This window comes from Mesoplodon bidens, assembly GCF_964165515.1.
Source record: "Mesoplodon bidens genome assembly, chromosome: 3".
NCBI classification, from domain to species: Eukaryota; Metazoa; Chordata; class Mammalia; order Artiodactyla; family Ziphiidae; genus Mesoplodon; species Mesoplodon bidens.
The window spans coordinates 31,347,748-31,361,056 of NC_138178.1; the positions used below are offsets into that span (position 1 = coordinate 31,347,748).

Consider the following 13,309-nt stretch of genomic DNA (forward strand, 5'->3'; position numbering starts at 1 on the left):
GAGCCCTCAGACCTGGCAGGGAGGACCCCACCAGGAGCCGGGCTGAGAGGGGCGGAGTTAGAGGAAAGCTGGGCGGCCACTTCTCCGTCAACAAACCAGCCACACGGACAGCTTTCCATCATGACCTCAGGTTTATTAGTGGTATTAGCGAGTCTTCCCAAGGTCAGCTGCATGCAACACACAGGTCACCCTCATCCAGTGGTCCTAGAGCTTAGTTACTGCATGGTAAGGCTTCTTAAGTCACAGTGTATTCTTCAAGGCCTGGGCCAAAGAGAGAGACTTCCGGACAAAATGACATCGTGAACACTGAGCTCTGCGGGGCGGATCTAGACTATGCTGCACTTGACCTACACGCACTGGAACACTGCTCACGGTGACGGCACCCGGACGCGCAGGGCCCCGGGGACAGCAGGCTCCAGGTGTCTGGGGAGGGTCTGGTTTCCGATGGGGGAGCTCATGTGTGGATGCGTGTGTGTAGACAGATATTGTAATGAGGCCGCCGGCCTGTGTGGGAGGCTGCCCGGGGGCGTCCAGGGGCCAGTGGACAGGCGGGCACAGGCAGCAGACGTGGTCACGGGTCGTCGGAAAATCCTAACGTCTGAAGAGCAGTTTGTTGTCAAATAAAAGTCAAAATGGTGATGTTGTCTAAATAGGCATGGAGTTTTGAGGTTGTGGATATCACCATTTATGTAACTCAGGGATGTCTCCTTTCTTGGGAAATAAAACCACGTGTCCCCCAACTTCAGTGACCAGTCCCATCCTGAGAGCTGGCTGCCCACACTCAGCCATCGGGGCAGTCGGGCGCCCTCCCCGCAGGAACCCGAGCCCCAGCTGAGGGCGGGGCACACCGCTGCTGCCCCCTGGAGCGCGCTGTCCTCGAGGGGCTCCCCACACAGCCGCATCCGGGGGCACCCACGTTCGCCCTCCACGGCTCCACACCACACAGACGTACAGACAAACCCTTGTCCGTCGCAATGAGAAAATTCAGAATGTGGCAAAATAGGTGACTGTTCTACAAAGACTGGTTCCTGTGACTCTCCTTGGATAAAGACCCCTTTTTGTCCAAAAAAAAAAAAAGTGGGTGGTGAGGGCATGCCCTTCAGAGGAGCCAGTGTCCTCAGGTGGGCTGTGGGTTCAGGGGTCGGGTCCTGGGTCCGGCTCCCACTCCTTGGGGTGCAGGCGGGCAGCCTAGATGTACAACGGGGTCTCCTGGCCTGTGAGGAGCCTGAACATGGCGGCAGGCATGGTCTTCATATGGATCTGCCAATGAGAGAGAGGGGCTGACCCAGCCCTCCCTGCCTCCGCCTCCCGCCCCCGTCCCCCCAATGCGAGGCCAGCGATGCCCAAGTCCCCTGAGCGTGTCCTGTGTAAAGTACCAGCGTCCAGAGGGGAGGAAGAATGACCTGCGCGCTGTCAACAACAAATTGGCACTTGTCATGGGCACTTGCCATCTACCTCTGCAAGGATTAAAGCAGGTGCCGCTGCAGCTGCTGACTTTCAACACCCCCTGAAAGGGATTCAGGGTGGAGATCAGGAATGAGGCCCTCTGTGCTCTGGGGAAAACTGGGAGAACAAATCTTCAGATAGTTAGACATTTTCAGGAGCCAATTTTTTGGGCCCAATTCTTGCATCTCCTCATATCTAGAAAAATACTGAGATCCTTCCTGGTGACGTCTGCTCCTCGTGACTAGCAGTAACCCTCAGGAGGCTAGCAGAACCTTCTGCAAAAAATATGTGCTCCATTGCATGTCCTCCCCCTTCACCAAAATCACATGTATCCTGACCTTCCCCCCGCCCCCTCGGAGCAGTTTCCCAGAGCTATATGAGATGCTGTCTCCCGGGCTACAGTCCTCATTTTGCCCCAAATAAAACAACTCACAACTCTCATGTTGTGCATTTTTTGAAGTCGACACCGTGGTCACCACCCCCGATGGCGGCTTAGAAAGCATACCCTGACTGCGCAGACTGTGACCTGGGCGCCCCATCCAGGTCTTTAGAGGGTTTTACACGCGATCAAGGGCTGGTTTTCCCTTCAGCTCAAGCTGACAACAGGTGCATAAAGAGTTGGACTTTTGACTGTGCACCGAGCTGAAGGCAGGCTGGGGCGCTCAGGCCTCCTTGGAAACTGCAAGGGGCAAGCTTTGCCTCGGCGTGAGACCCAGAGGCTCACACACAAAGTGTGTGTGCGGCGGGCGGAGGCCTGGAGACCCCCAGCCCCTGGGGGTCAGTTAGCAAATGAGCCTTTGGGGCCTGACCTCAGTCCCTGGCACCACAGAGGCTGGGTACGCCAGCAAGGCACAGAGACGGCTGCCCGGAGAGGCCAACCGTGGGGGGCACATACCCTAAATCCCGCCTGGGCCCCGGGCTTTGCTTCTGCTTCCTTTAAGCACTCTGCTCCGCAGGCTAGCCCGGGACCCGGCCGTGCTCAGGCCCCTGTGGGTGACCATGGCTCTAGGGGGTGGGCTGGCAGACCTCCAGTGCCCAGGGAGAGGCGGCCGCAGGTGCAGCCACCCCCAGGGGCGTGCAGCCAACCCCCTGGGCCTGCCCTTCCTCGGGCAAGCCGTTCTCAGGCCTTATCTGACCAACCCAGATGGCCAGTCTGGCCAAAGCGTTTTCTTGTCACCCAGGCCCCCAGCACCAGGATCTGTCTGATCCACTTAGATGTTTGCTCCTTCATCAGCCTGCGATGGCTTTTTCCACCAGAAGATTCATTCTAATTCTTCAATCTGAAACCCACCCCCAAGGCCCAGCAAAACACCAGGTCTAGTGATCGGTGACTCATTTTCCAAATGTGCTCAGGATGATGGAAAACACAGGCAGACAAGCTCATCTCCCAGGACCAGCCAGTCCAGCGTGAGGTCCGCCCAGGCTGAACGGCTTCCAACACCCTGGGCCTGAGGTCCAGCCTGATTGATACCCATTCACCTCAGGTTCGGACAGTCGGACGCATTTCTCCCGCTCCCAGCCCAGCTCCCCCGCCCGACCGATGGCCCCAGCGAGGCGGCTCTCTCGAGGCATCTACTTAGGACAATTGGATTTTCCTTTCTTTGAAGCCATTTGTAAGAGAAGGCTAATGGCGCCTACCCGGCCCCTCCTTCCTGAGAGCTGCTGTCTGCCACCACCCATGCAGGGAAACAGGCCTCCTCCCCCGGCCTTGGGACTTTCACAAAATACTGACTGGGTCAACGTGGCCCCAGGAAAGGTGTCCTGACCAGACATGATCTGAAGGCCCCTCAGGGAACAGCACCCTGCTCCCCCCACCAGCCTCCAAAGAGGAAGCCGTGCCCTCTCCCCACACAGCCCCTGGGTCCCCACCGCCCTCAGAGTCAACCCTAAACTCCCCGCCCAGCACCTGCCTTCACAGCTGTCCCGTGTCACCCGCCACTCGGCGCGGTCTGCCCTTCTGTGCTGCCGTCACCCAGGCTTCACCCAGGGAGATACTCACCCATTCACCCGGACTCCCCGCTTCCCACACACAAACACACACACACCCCCGCACCGGGGAGGCCTCCTTCCCAGCACTGGGCTGGTACCCCCACTCCCAGCATCTTACGTCCCCCGCAGAGGTACCCTGCTCCCTCCTGAGCTCCCCGCTCTGTACCCCGTCCACCCTCACGCTGGCATGGCATCGCCCTGATGCCAGAAAGAAGCAGAGAAGGAGGCGGGGTACAGCCAGCAGAGTGGGAGAGGGGAGCACAGCAGGGCCGGCCTACGAATGCCCACCCCCATCCCATCAGCCACAGTTACCCGGGGTGAAGAGGGGATGCCAGACCCCGCCTGCAGCAGGCTCCCCCGTGGGAGACACAGCCGTGCTCAGCTGATGCAGCCCCTGGAGGAGGCTCACGGAGGTCCAGGTGGGAGCACGCCAGCCAGCAGATGTGCCCAAGTCCCCGCAGGGACAGGCTCTGCCAAGAAGGGACGCTTTGCTCTGGGGTGCTTCCCTAGCACCTTATACACGCCCTCGGGGATTAGATGTCGGCCATGGAAACATCTGGGCTCCGAGAGCCCGGTTCTGGCTTCGGGCAGTGACCTCTCACCTCTCCCACCGAGTTGGACAGCGCCTGGACGATCTTCTCGTGGGCCGTGGCCACCACGCTCTGCCCGTTGATCTCGATGATGCGGTGGCCCACGCGGACGCCGCCCCGCTCCGCGATGCCCCCGCGCATGAGGCTGCAGATCTAAGCGACACGGGGGCGGGGGGTGGTCGGGTCAGCCCAGGGTCCCCGCCACACTCGCCAGTCGCCTCCAGCCCCCAAAGACGGGGAGGAGAATTAATCACATGCAGGATGAAGCCCCAGGTCAGACGCTCCTACATGCCGTCTGCCGACTCACCAACTGGGAGGTTACGGTTTGGAATGTGCTTGAAAATGGCTGTGGGAGACCCGTCCCCCCCGCCCCACCGCCCTCACTGGTTGGAATCTGCCCCCCCCGCCCCAGCCACCCGGAGCCTCTGTTCCTGGGTCGGGGGTGTGGAGGCCGGGAGGTGTGCAGGTAAAGCCCACTCTGGCAGATTCGCCAGCAGCCACTCTGTTCCTCTTTCCAGTGAAGACAGTCACTGCTCCCCTGTCACGGGGAGGTGATTTCACCAGCCGACAAACGGAAAGAGATTATGCAGCCTCCATGTGTGTGAGATCCACTAAAGATTGGGTGTCAGAAGGTGGGGTCCATGCAGACAGCAGGGAGGGCCCATGGAGAGCGGGGGGGGCAGCTGCACCTGGGGGGTCCCCGGGGCCCTGTGGGAGCCATGGGAGGGGGGTGGGATGAAAGCACTGCAGCAAGAGAGGCTGGGGTGGGAGGGAACAGGCAGGGCGCCAGGCCTCTCATCCACCCCCAGCCAAGGGCAGACGGCAGCGTCCCTGGGGCCGAGGCTGCCCGAGAACAACCACACCCGCACTGGAGGTCTCCCCTGTCCACCCCCGCCAGGCACCTCTATCCTGGGCCCCTTGCAGCAGTATCCCAGCCATCCTGCCTGAAGGCTGCCCTGTACCAGACGTGTTTGAGGATGAGGAAGGCCGAGCCCAGAGTCTGGTGGGAGGAGAGGCCCAGGCTGGTGGGACCCTGTCCCCCGAGTGCCCGGGGGACACCCTGCATCACCTGACAGCCTCATTGTACCCACGGAGGCCTTGGTCTGTACGGTTTCCTCAACCCAAAAATGCCACCAGGAGCTTTTTAGGGCTTTCAAGGGGTCCTCGTATGATTCTGGTCAGCATCCTACAAGGTCAAGGGTCGTCCTGCAGGAGGCGCAGGTGCAGGCAGGACGGCCAGCCCTCCCCCAGACTTGGTGTTCTTCCCTTCCCACCGCGAGGCTCAACGCTGCGAGGCCTCCTCCACGCCCTGTGATGAATGCCGCCTGGGGCCCCTACCTGGGTCATAGCCCCTTCCCATCCCAGTCCTGGCCGGGCTGCTCCACTGGCTAGGGGCTGAAACTCCACCCCCAGACAGGACCCCTCCAGCCCAGCTGCCCGTGCTCTCCCTTGGCACTGGCCTGGCATCTCCTGAAGGCTGAGATAGGCTGAAAGGCCACTGACCCCAGGCTGGCCCTGGCACCCCTGCAGGACTCCCACCTGTCATCTGTTTTGTGGTCTTTCCAGATCCACTTTGTGTGTGTGTGTGTGTGTGTGTGTGTGTGTAAATCCCAGTGCAGTGCCTGAAGCCCTCGAAGTCCCTCCCAGCCCCGAGGACCCCTCTCTTCTAGAAGGAGAAACAGATGCAGGCTGATGTCACAGCCCAAGGCCACTCCTACAGCAGAGTGGGCCACGGTCCTGGATCCCAGGCACCTGGGCCAGACCGGACTCAGGGTGGAGATAGAGAAGCGGCCTGACCCCACCACCCATTTTCCAGTAAGGGGAGCACCCATCCTGTGCTGTGAAGGCTCTGCTTACCTGTCAGTATTAAGGATTAACTTTTATTCCCTCCGCCCACCACCCAGATGATTTAAGGGCATTTTGGGCCCAGGGTAACTCGCTCTTCAAAGATCCAGGCTTCAGGAAGACCTGGTAGGTGTCAGGCAGGATCCAGGTGCTCCTGAGGGGAGCTGGGACACCCCGTAGCAGGTGCTGTTTCCCTAAGTCCCTAGTGGTAGCGTCTTCCCTTGTGGTGGAGATTTGGGGACAGAAGGTAAAGAGGGGAAGGGGACAGGGAGAGGGAGAAAATAGCTTTGCACCTTAAGAGGGCGTTGCCAGGATGATGGACTCAGACCCTGGCAGGGGACCTCGGCTGGAACCTGGAGGGCCAGGCTGGCAGAGGGGAGCAGAAAGTGCTGAGGAGAGGGCCATGTGGGCACACGCCTGCACACATGCACACACAAACACACATGCATGTACACACACGTGCAGGCGGCAGGCCTTCGGAAACGAGGCGTGCCCCCAGAACCCAGGGCCTTGGGCTGCTCTCATTTCTCAGGGTGCACCTCTCAGGAGGAACGCTGGTGTCTCCCAGCTGGGGACGTCCTGATCTTTTCCATGGTGTTGTGGGAACAGAGAGGAGGGGTCCATTTAGAAGGAGCGTTAACTGGCTCAGCTGGGGCCTGTCTGCAAATGAATGCCTTGTACTTTGGGCGTAATGAAGCTGAAAATGGGAAAAGCGCTTGTGCAGGACTAACTCAGGGGTCAGCAGACTTTTCCAGGGACGCGGGGAACTTATCTGCGGGGCCCACGTGATCCGTGGGCTCTGTGGGCCCTGCAGTCCCAGTGGGAGGAAAGGCGGCTGGCTGGCCACGACAGGGCCTTGTAGGCACCTCTGTGGCTTGGTTATTGACACCCAGGACCCTAGATGCAAACAGGACAGCCCCTGCACAGCTCACAGATGGCTCAGGTCCACGCGTGTGCTCGCCCACTGACCCCGACCACGCACTCCAGCATCTGATACGGGCAGAGGGCAAGCTCCCCACGACAGCCGTGCAGGCCAACACCTGCCCCGCCACTGCCCAGACGGGAGCCTGGGGCAGGTCCCTTCAGTTACCTGTTCCTGCGTCCTCATCTGTGCATGGGGACAGGGGATGCCCTCCCTAATCCAGACCAACGCACAGACACGGGCTCTAGAGGGAAGCCCCAGGTTTGCTGGAAGAGCTGGCCAGATGGTGGCCTTTCCCGGGTCCTAGAACTGACAGACACATGGACTGACACCCCAGACAGACGCCCCAGCAGGCCTACAAGTCTTGCAGCAATGGAACTAGACAGACTGGAGAACCAGAAGTCCTGCACGCCCATGTTCACGGCAGCTCGGTTCACAGTAACCAAGTGTCCATCAGTGGAGGAATGGACAACCAAAATGGGGCGTTTCCACACAATGGAACATGACTCAGCCTTAAAAAGGAAGGAAATCCTGCTACACATGCTACGACGTGGATGAACCTTGAGGACATTTTGCTGAGTGAAACAGGCCAGTCACAGATGAACAAAAACCGTATGATTCTACTCATATAAGGTACCTAAGTATGCCATATTCAACTTCACAGGGACAGGAAGTAGCACGCTGGTCACCAGGAGCTGGGGGAGCGGGAGGTGGGGAGTCAGTGTTCACGGGAACAGACTTTCAGTTTTGCTGATGGAAACAGTTCTCGAGATTGGTTCTACAACAATGTCAACGTTCTTAACGCTGCTGAACTGCACGCTGGAAAACGGTTGAGATGGTAAATTTCACGTTAATTGTATTTTACCACAATTGAAAAAAAAAAAAAAAACAGGAAAAGCAGATGTTCTAGGAGAGAGTCGGGGCCAAAAGAAAAGGGGGAGAGAGGGGCAGATTTCACAAGGTAATCCAGCTTCTCAACCACAGGGCCTCTTGTTTTAAAGAAAAGACAAGCTACACTGAGATCCTCAGGGCCAGTGCTCAGGCTGGCAGCCCCCAAACACACGCACCCGAGTGCGCGCACGCGCACACACACACGCACACACACGCACCGGTGTGCGCACACTGACAGCCATGCAGAGGGCCCCTCCCCCTCACCTCTCACCTGACAGCACCCAGATGTACCTGATGCCCCAGCGCTGGGACATACTTCACCTAACTGCTCACCCCAAACATTTAAGCAGGCACCTGCCACAGGCAACGTTTCTGGAGGCATCAGGCAGAAAACGGCAGCGGGTTTGCATTGGGGCTGACAAACACCACCTCCGGCCTGGCATTCCGCCACCTGCTCTCCAGCCACCGCCTCCCGGGTGCTCTCAGGGCGAGGAAGCACCCGGGAGCCACCACGGCCCCTGCCTCCTGGCCCCTAGCACGCGCACCCCCATTCACAGAGGCAGGATGCCAGCTGGTGGGTGGGTGGCGCTGAGGGCCACGTGGCTCCTCGTCCACAGCTAGCCCCAAGTGCACACACCGTGGGACTCGGACCCTGGACCAGCAGCAGAGGCACCGAGCAGTGGGCGGCACCAGGACCCCTGTGTGCACACCTGTGACCCGGCAAGGGCAGCCTGGCAATGCTGCCTGCAGAATCAGGGGGTAATATTTCCCCAGTTCCAGACCCCAGATCTGCTGTGACCCTGAACCCCACACCCCCAAACCTTCTGGGAAGCACCCCCTGGCCTCAGCCTCCCAGCCACTCATACCAACCTGGGAACATCTCCGCACACCCCCGCCGCAGAGACCCCTCCTGTACCTCCCCAGGGATGCACCCCTGCCAGCCTCCCCTCCCCCATCTCTGAGAAGGAAGGCTCAGGGCCAGGCCACACTCAGGCCACCCCACACCTGTCCTCTCCACTGCCTCCCCTTCCTCTCCCGCTCGCTTCAATTCAGCCCCCACAAAACTCTAGGCAGAGCCCCACTTCCTTGTGTCTCCTCCTCCCCCTTCCCCAACTCGGTCCCCATGGCCTCCCCAGCTGTGTGACCCAGGGCAAGTTACTAAACCTCTCTGTGCCCCAGCTTCCTGACCAGTCCCCATGCTCCTTATTAGGCTGTAGTGAGGATTAAAATGAACAGGCTGGAGGGAGTATTTGCAGGGGAAGGATTTTGCTTTTTGGTGGTGGTGGTGGGGCGCATCAGGCCCCAAGAACAGGCAAAGCCCTTGGCCACCCCCCAGGAGCCTGGCCTTGAGGGGAAAGCCGGCCCTGATGCATCACGCTGTCCCCCTGCAAGGCTCGCAGCGGGACAGGGCTGCATCTTATAAAGACCATGAACCAGGCCCACCTGGATGGCGAGCTCCCCAGGGCCATGCAGGAGGGAGAGCCTGGGCCCCACAAGGCTGCCCAGCAGGGCAGGGGCAGCCCTCAGGGTCACACAAGCAGGGCCCATCTCAGGGGCTGCCGGTCACTGACAATCCTCCCTACCACCCACCTGCCTCCACCCCAGGGAGAGAGGTCCTGCGGACGGCACCCAGGCAGGCCCTGCATGGTGACTCAGGGTGTCAGGGGCAGGTCTAAGGCCCGCCCAGCTGCTCCCCGGGCCTGGGGTCCAGGCCCATCCACACGGTGCTCATAGCAGCTGCAGGCAGGGACCCTGGGCAACCTCCTGCACGGCCCCGGACACATGTGTGTGCAGAGCAGCCGGGCAGGGTGGCGCTAGCTGGACCACCAACTGGCCAACTCCCGGGGCAGATGCCACGTTCCGGAAAGAAATTCTGAGGGGGTGCAGACAGCCTGGCTGGGCCCCCGTGCTTGGGTATGGTGCCAAGGGGCCTTTCTCCTCTGCAGAGTTTGGGCCCAGTGGGCCCTCCTTGGAGGTCTCAGTGTACTTCATGGATTTTCTCAATCTGACCAGAAAGCTTCAGTGACTTGCCCAGTGTCACACAGCTGGGGAAGTACGGCCAGTGTCAGCTTCAGATACACCCACACCCTTTCCTTCTTCATCTTGGGCATCAGCTGGACCACCTTCCCAGCCAGCCCTGTGTTTGTGGGGCATGTGACTGTGTTTGTGGGGCATCTGGCCAGATGGATGTAGACAGAAATGGCAAAAGCCACATCTACGCCCCCGTCTCCCCTCAGCTGCCAGTCAGACAAAGAGCGCCCTGGGGGAGGGTGAGCCTGGGCCCCTGAGCGACCCTGTGGCGCGAAGCCCCCTCCCATGTTGGACTGTGACCCAAACAACAGATCAGCTCTCAGTCCGCTGAGATCTGGGGAACATCTGCTACAGCAGCAAGTGCGCCCTAACCCAGAGGGGACAGAGATGTCCTGTGGCTCTCCCTGGCCCCGTGTAAACCCTCCACACTCCTGCACCAGGTAGTGATGGGGGATATTCTGTCTCATTTGTAGTCCTGTTTCTAGAACATTCTCCCGATGTGTCCCCTCTGTGACTGTGGAGGGACACACATGTCTTCCCCCTCAACCTGACACCACCCCCATCCACCGCACTATCTCTTCCTTGGCTTTTTAGCACTCTGGGCTGTGGCTTAAGCGATCTGGAAATGACCGGCCTTCCCTCTTCTGTCCTCCATCTGTGGCCACATCCCTCCCTGCCCACTGGGACCTTTGCAGGAGAAACGACCCAGGAAACAGAGCTCACGCAGGTCGAAGAGGAGGTGGGAACTCTGGAGGAAAGAACTCCAGCCTGAGGAACAGGCACAGACTTTTGGCCAGACCAGCACCCATTCAAGCCCAGCGTCACCTCCTCCTGGAGGCCCTCCTGCCTCCTCAGTGGCTGGGGCCCCGCCTGACACAGCTCAGGAACCTCACACACGGCTCTGAATGGGTGAGTGAATGAGCGAATGAACAAATGAATGAGTGGGTGGGTGTCTTGCACACAGTGACTCTGACACTGCCATCGGCTGCAGGTCCCAACTGCAGGGGTGGGAGGGCTCCTCTCTCCACTCCAGAGCAGGGGTCTGCAGAGAACAGCCACCACTGGGACGAGGGTGCCGAGGGCAGGGCTGGAGGGACCCATGCCATGACCACATGCTGGCCTGCCTGCCCTGCCTGGACTGGCTGCTGGCAGCCGTGCCCACTGGCCGGGACCTGCCCCATCAGACAGGAGCGGTTCTGGAGGGACGGAGACCTGCCCCCCAGCTCCCTGCACCAGGCCCTCCACGTGCACGGTGGAGGCTGCCGAGCGGACTCACGATGCCGTTCTGCACGCTGAAGCCCAGCTGGTACTTGAGGTCCGGCCGCTTGATGAGGACGGTGGTGACCGGCGGGCAGCTGACGATGTTGAGCTTCACCTGTGTCTGGTTCTTCAGACCCTGCAGAGCAGGAATGGGAGGCCCAGTGGGTTTCAGATGCCACTGGGAGGACAACCTCAGGGGCCTGGGAGGGTGAGCCAGTGGCAGGGCAGAGCCCCGTGAGCTGGGGGACCGAGCCAGGCAGGCCCCTTTCAGTCCTGGTGTCCCTCTGTGCGTGGATGCAGGCACCACCCTGACCGGATGCAGGGGTGCTGGGCATCCCAGGTGGCAGTGCGTGCGGTGGCCCCTGTGCACAACCAAGAGGCCGGCACCAGGTCACCCTTGGTGATGCCCAGGAGGGGCCCTGGCATGCTGAGTGCAGGAAGACTTCCTATTTGGGAAGGTGGGGGCACCTTCCTCAAAACAAAGCATCCTCCAGTGATGGATTCTCATGCTGGGGGTGGGGCGAGGACAGGGTGTGGCCGGCAGAGCAGAAATCTGTCAGCAGGAGGCTCTGGTGTCTGTGCGGAGACAGGCCAAGGGAGACCTCAGGCCCCAGAGGACAGTGGATGCCGCGGCCATGGACCTGAGGTTGGGTGGGGGGAGGGGAAGGGGCCCAGCCTGAACGTGGCTGCAGCAGCAGGGAGCTCCCCCTCTGCGCGCGCGCACGCACACGCGCGCACGCGCACACACACACACACACACACACACACACACGCACGCACGCACGCACGCGCGCGCGCGTTAGAAACTGCCCCAGGAGCTGCAGCCCTCAGAGCGAGGGTCCCGGCTGGCCAAGCCTCTGGCACCTCTGATGAAGGCCTCTCCTGTGCCTGTCTGTCTGTCTAGCTACACAGTACCCACTGGGTCCCCAGGTCCAGGAGTCCCCTCACAGGGCCTTCATCTCTGAGTGACAAGGGAGAACAGAGGCCCATCCTCCAGCCCCGAGACCACAGCAGGGCTGGAGGGAATGAGCCACGGGACAGATGGCCCCCCGTAGGCTGAGCCACTGTCTGGACCCTTGAACAGAGCAAAGGCACCGCCATGCTGAGGTCCCCTTGGATGGCTGCCCGACGCTTCAGCCCGGGGGGCTCTCACAGACAAGCAGGGGCCACCTGTTTGCGTCCCCTCAGCGTGACCCTCTCTAGGGAGGGTCTGCACCTCCCGAACCTGCAGGCTCACGGGCCAGACGGTGAGAGCAGCCTCCCAGCTCAGATCCAGGCAGGGGAACCAACCTCCCTGTTTGCCCAGCAGGTGAGACTGTCAGCGAAAAGTCCCAGGCAAACTAAGACAAGCTGGTCACCCGACATCTACAGGTCCTCGGCCCCCACCTGGGGCAGCCCAGGTCCCTCTCTGATGTCAGGGCCATGCTACAGTCTTGGGTTCAAAGTCACTGGGTGGGTCTCTCTGGGCTCAACATTCTGGTGGGTGAGGGGGGATTACAAAGCAGCGAGGATATAGTGAGGTGGGGCCCCGCGCCCACCTTGATGATGCCCTGGCAGGTGGCGAGCGGCAGCCCCACCAGGCTGGTGCCGTTAATGGACATGATCTGGTCACCGATGCTCAGCTTCCCCGAGCGGGCAGCTGGACCTCCGTTCATCATGTTGGCCAGGATCACGGTGGGCAGGATGGAGCCCCAGCCCGACTCCACCACCACCACACCCAGGATCTCACCCTTGTGCTTCTCCAGCTGCAGCTGCAAGGAAATGGGTAGGGTAAGAGAGGCCCACCTGAGATGGGGGCTGGGGGCTGGGCCTCTGCCCAGCATCCCAGAAGGACCAGCCCGACCCGGGCCAGGTGCCCGCCCTGCCCTCAGGACCGAGGCCACCTCCTCTCCGCCAGCCTGCTGTCTCCCTGGCCTCGTCCAGCTCTGGCTCCCAAGCCCTCCTGGGACCCATCCAACCATCCTGGGAACCAGGAGCACAGACCCCCTCCTCTAGCCCCAAGCTCGGCTCCAGTGTCCCGGCTCCCGCCCACCCCCCACCCCCCCAGACCCACGGAGGCTAGAGGGACGTGTTGTCAGAGTCCAGATGCACACCCAGCCCGGCCCCCGCTCTTGTCTGGAAAAGTCCTATTTTCTCTCTGCCTCACAGGTCACTCACAGAAAGCTGCCTGTCATTCATTCATTCAGCAACAAGCCAGGATCATTCACTCATTCCCAAGCAGTTAGGGTACAGGCCACCCCCAGGGATTTGCTCCTCTTCTCAGAAGAACTTTCTAGAGACCCCTGAGCAAACCCACTGGAACCTGCCAAGGCTTCACTACGGGCGGCTTCCCAGC

The 13,309-nt window shown here is 60.7% G+C and overlaps 1 protein-coding gene across 4 annotated transcripts in view; it reads right to left on the reverse strand.

Annotated features, from left to right (window-relative positions):
- Nucleotides 1–1,031: 1,031 nt before the first annotated feature.
- APBA2 (amyloid beta precursor protein binding family A member 2) overlaps nucleotides 1,032–13,309 on the reverse strand; it is a gene marked incomplete at its 5' end in the record, with an annotated part of 66,687 nt that continues 54,409 nt past the window's right edge. For 2 of the 4 annotated variants that reach the window (XM_081228915.1, XM_081228912.1), the window contains 4 exons: nucleotides 1,032–1,260; nucleotides 4,038–4,178; nucleotides 10,991–11,110; nucleotides 12,513–12,725. In XM_081228915.1, coding sequence (XP_081085041.1) covers nucleotides 1,189–1,260; nucleotides 4,038–4,178; nucleotides 10,991–11,110; nucleotides 12,513–12,725 — 546 coding nt within the window. In that variant the 3' untranslated portion in view covers nucleotides 1,032–1,188. The remainder of the gene's footprint in view (nucleotides 1,261–4,037; nucleotides 4,179–10,990; nucleotides 11,111–12,512; nucleotides 12,726–13,309) is intronic. The other 2 variants (XM_081228913.1, XM_081228914.1) reach the window with 1 other exon arrangement.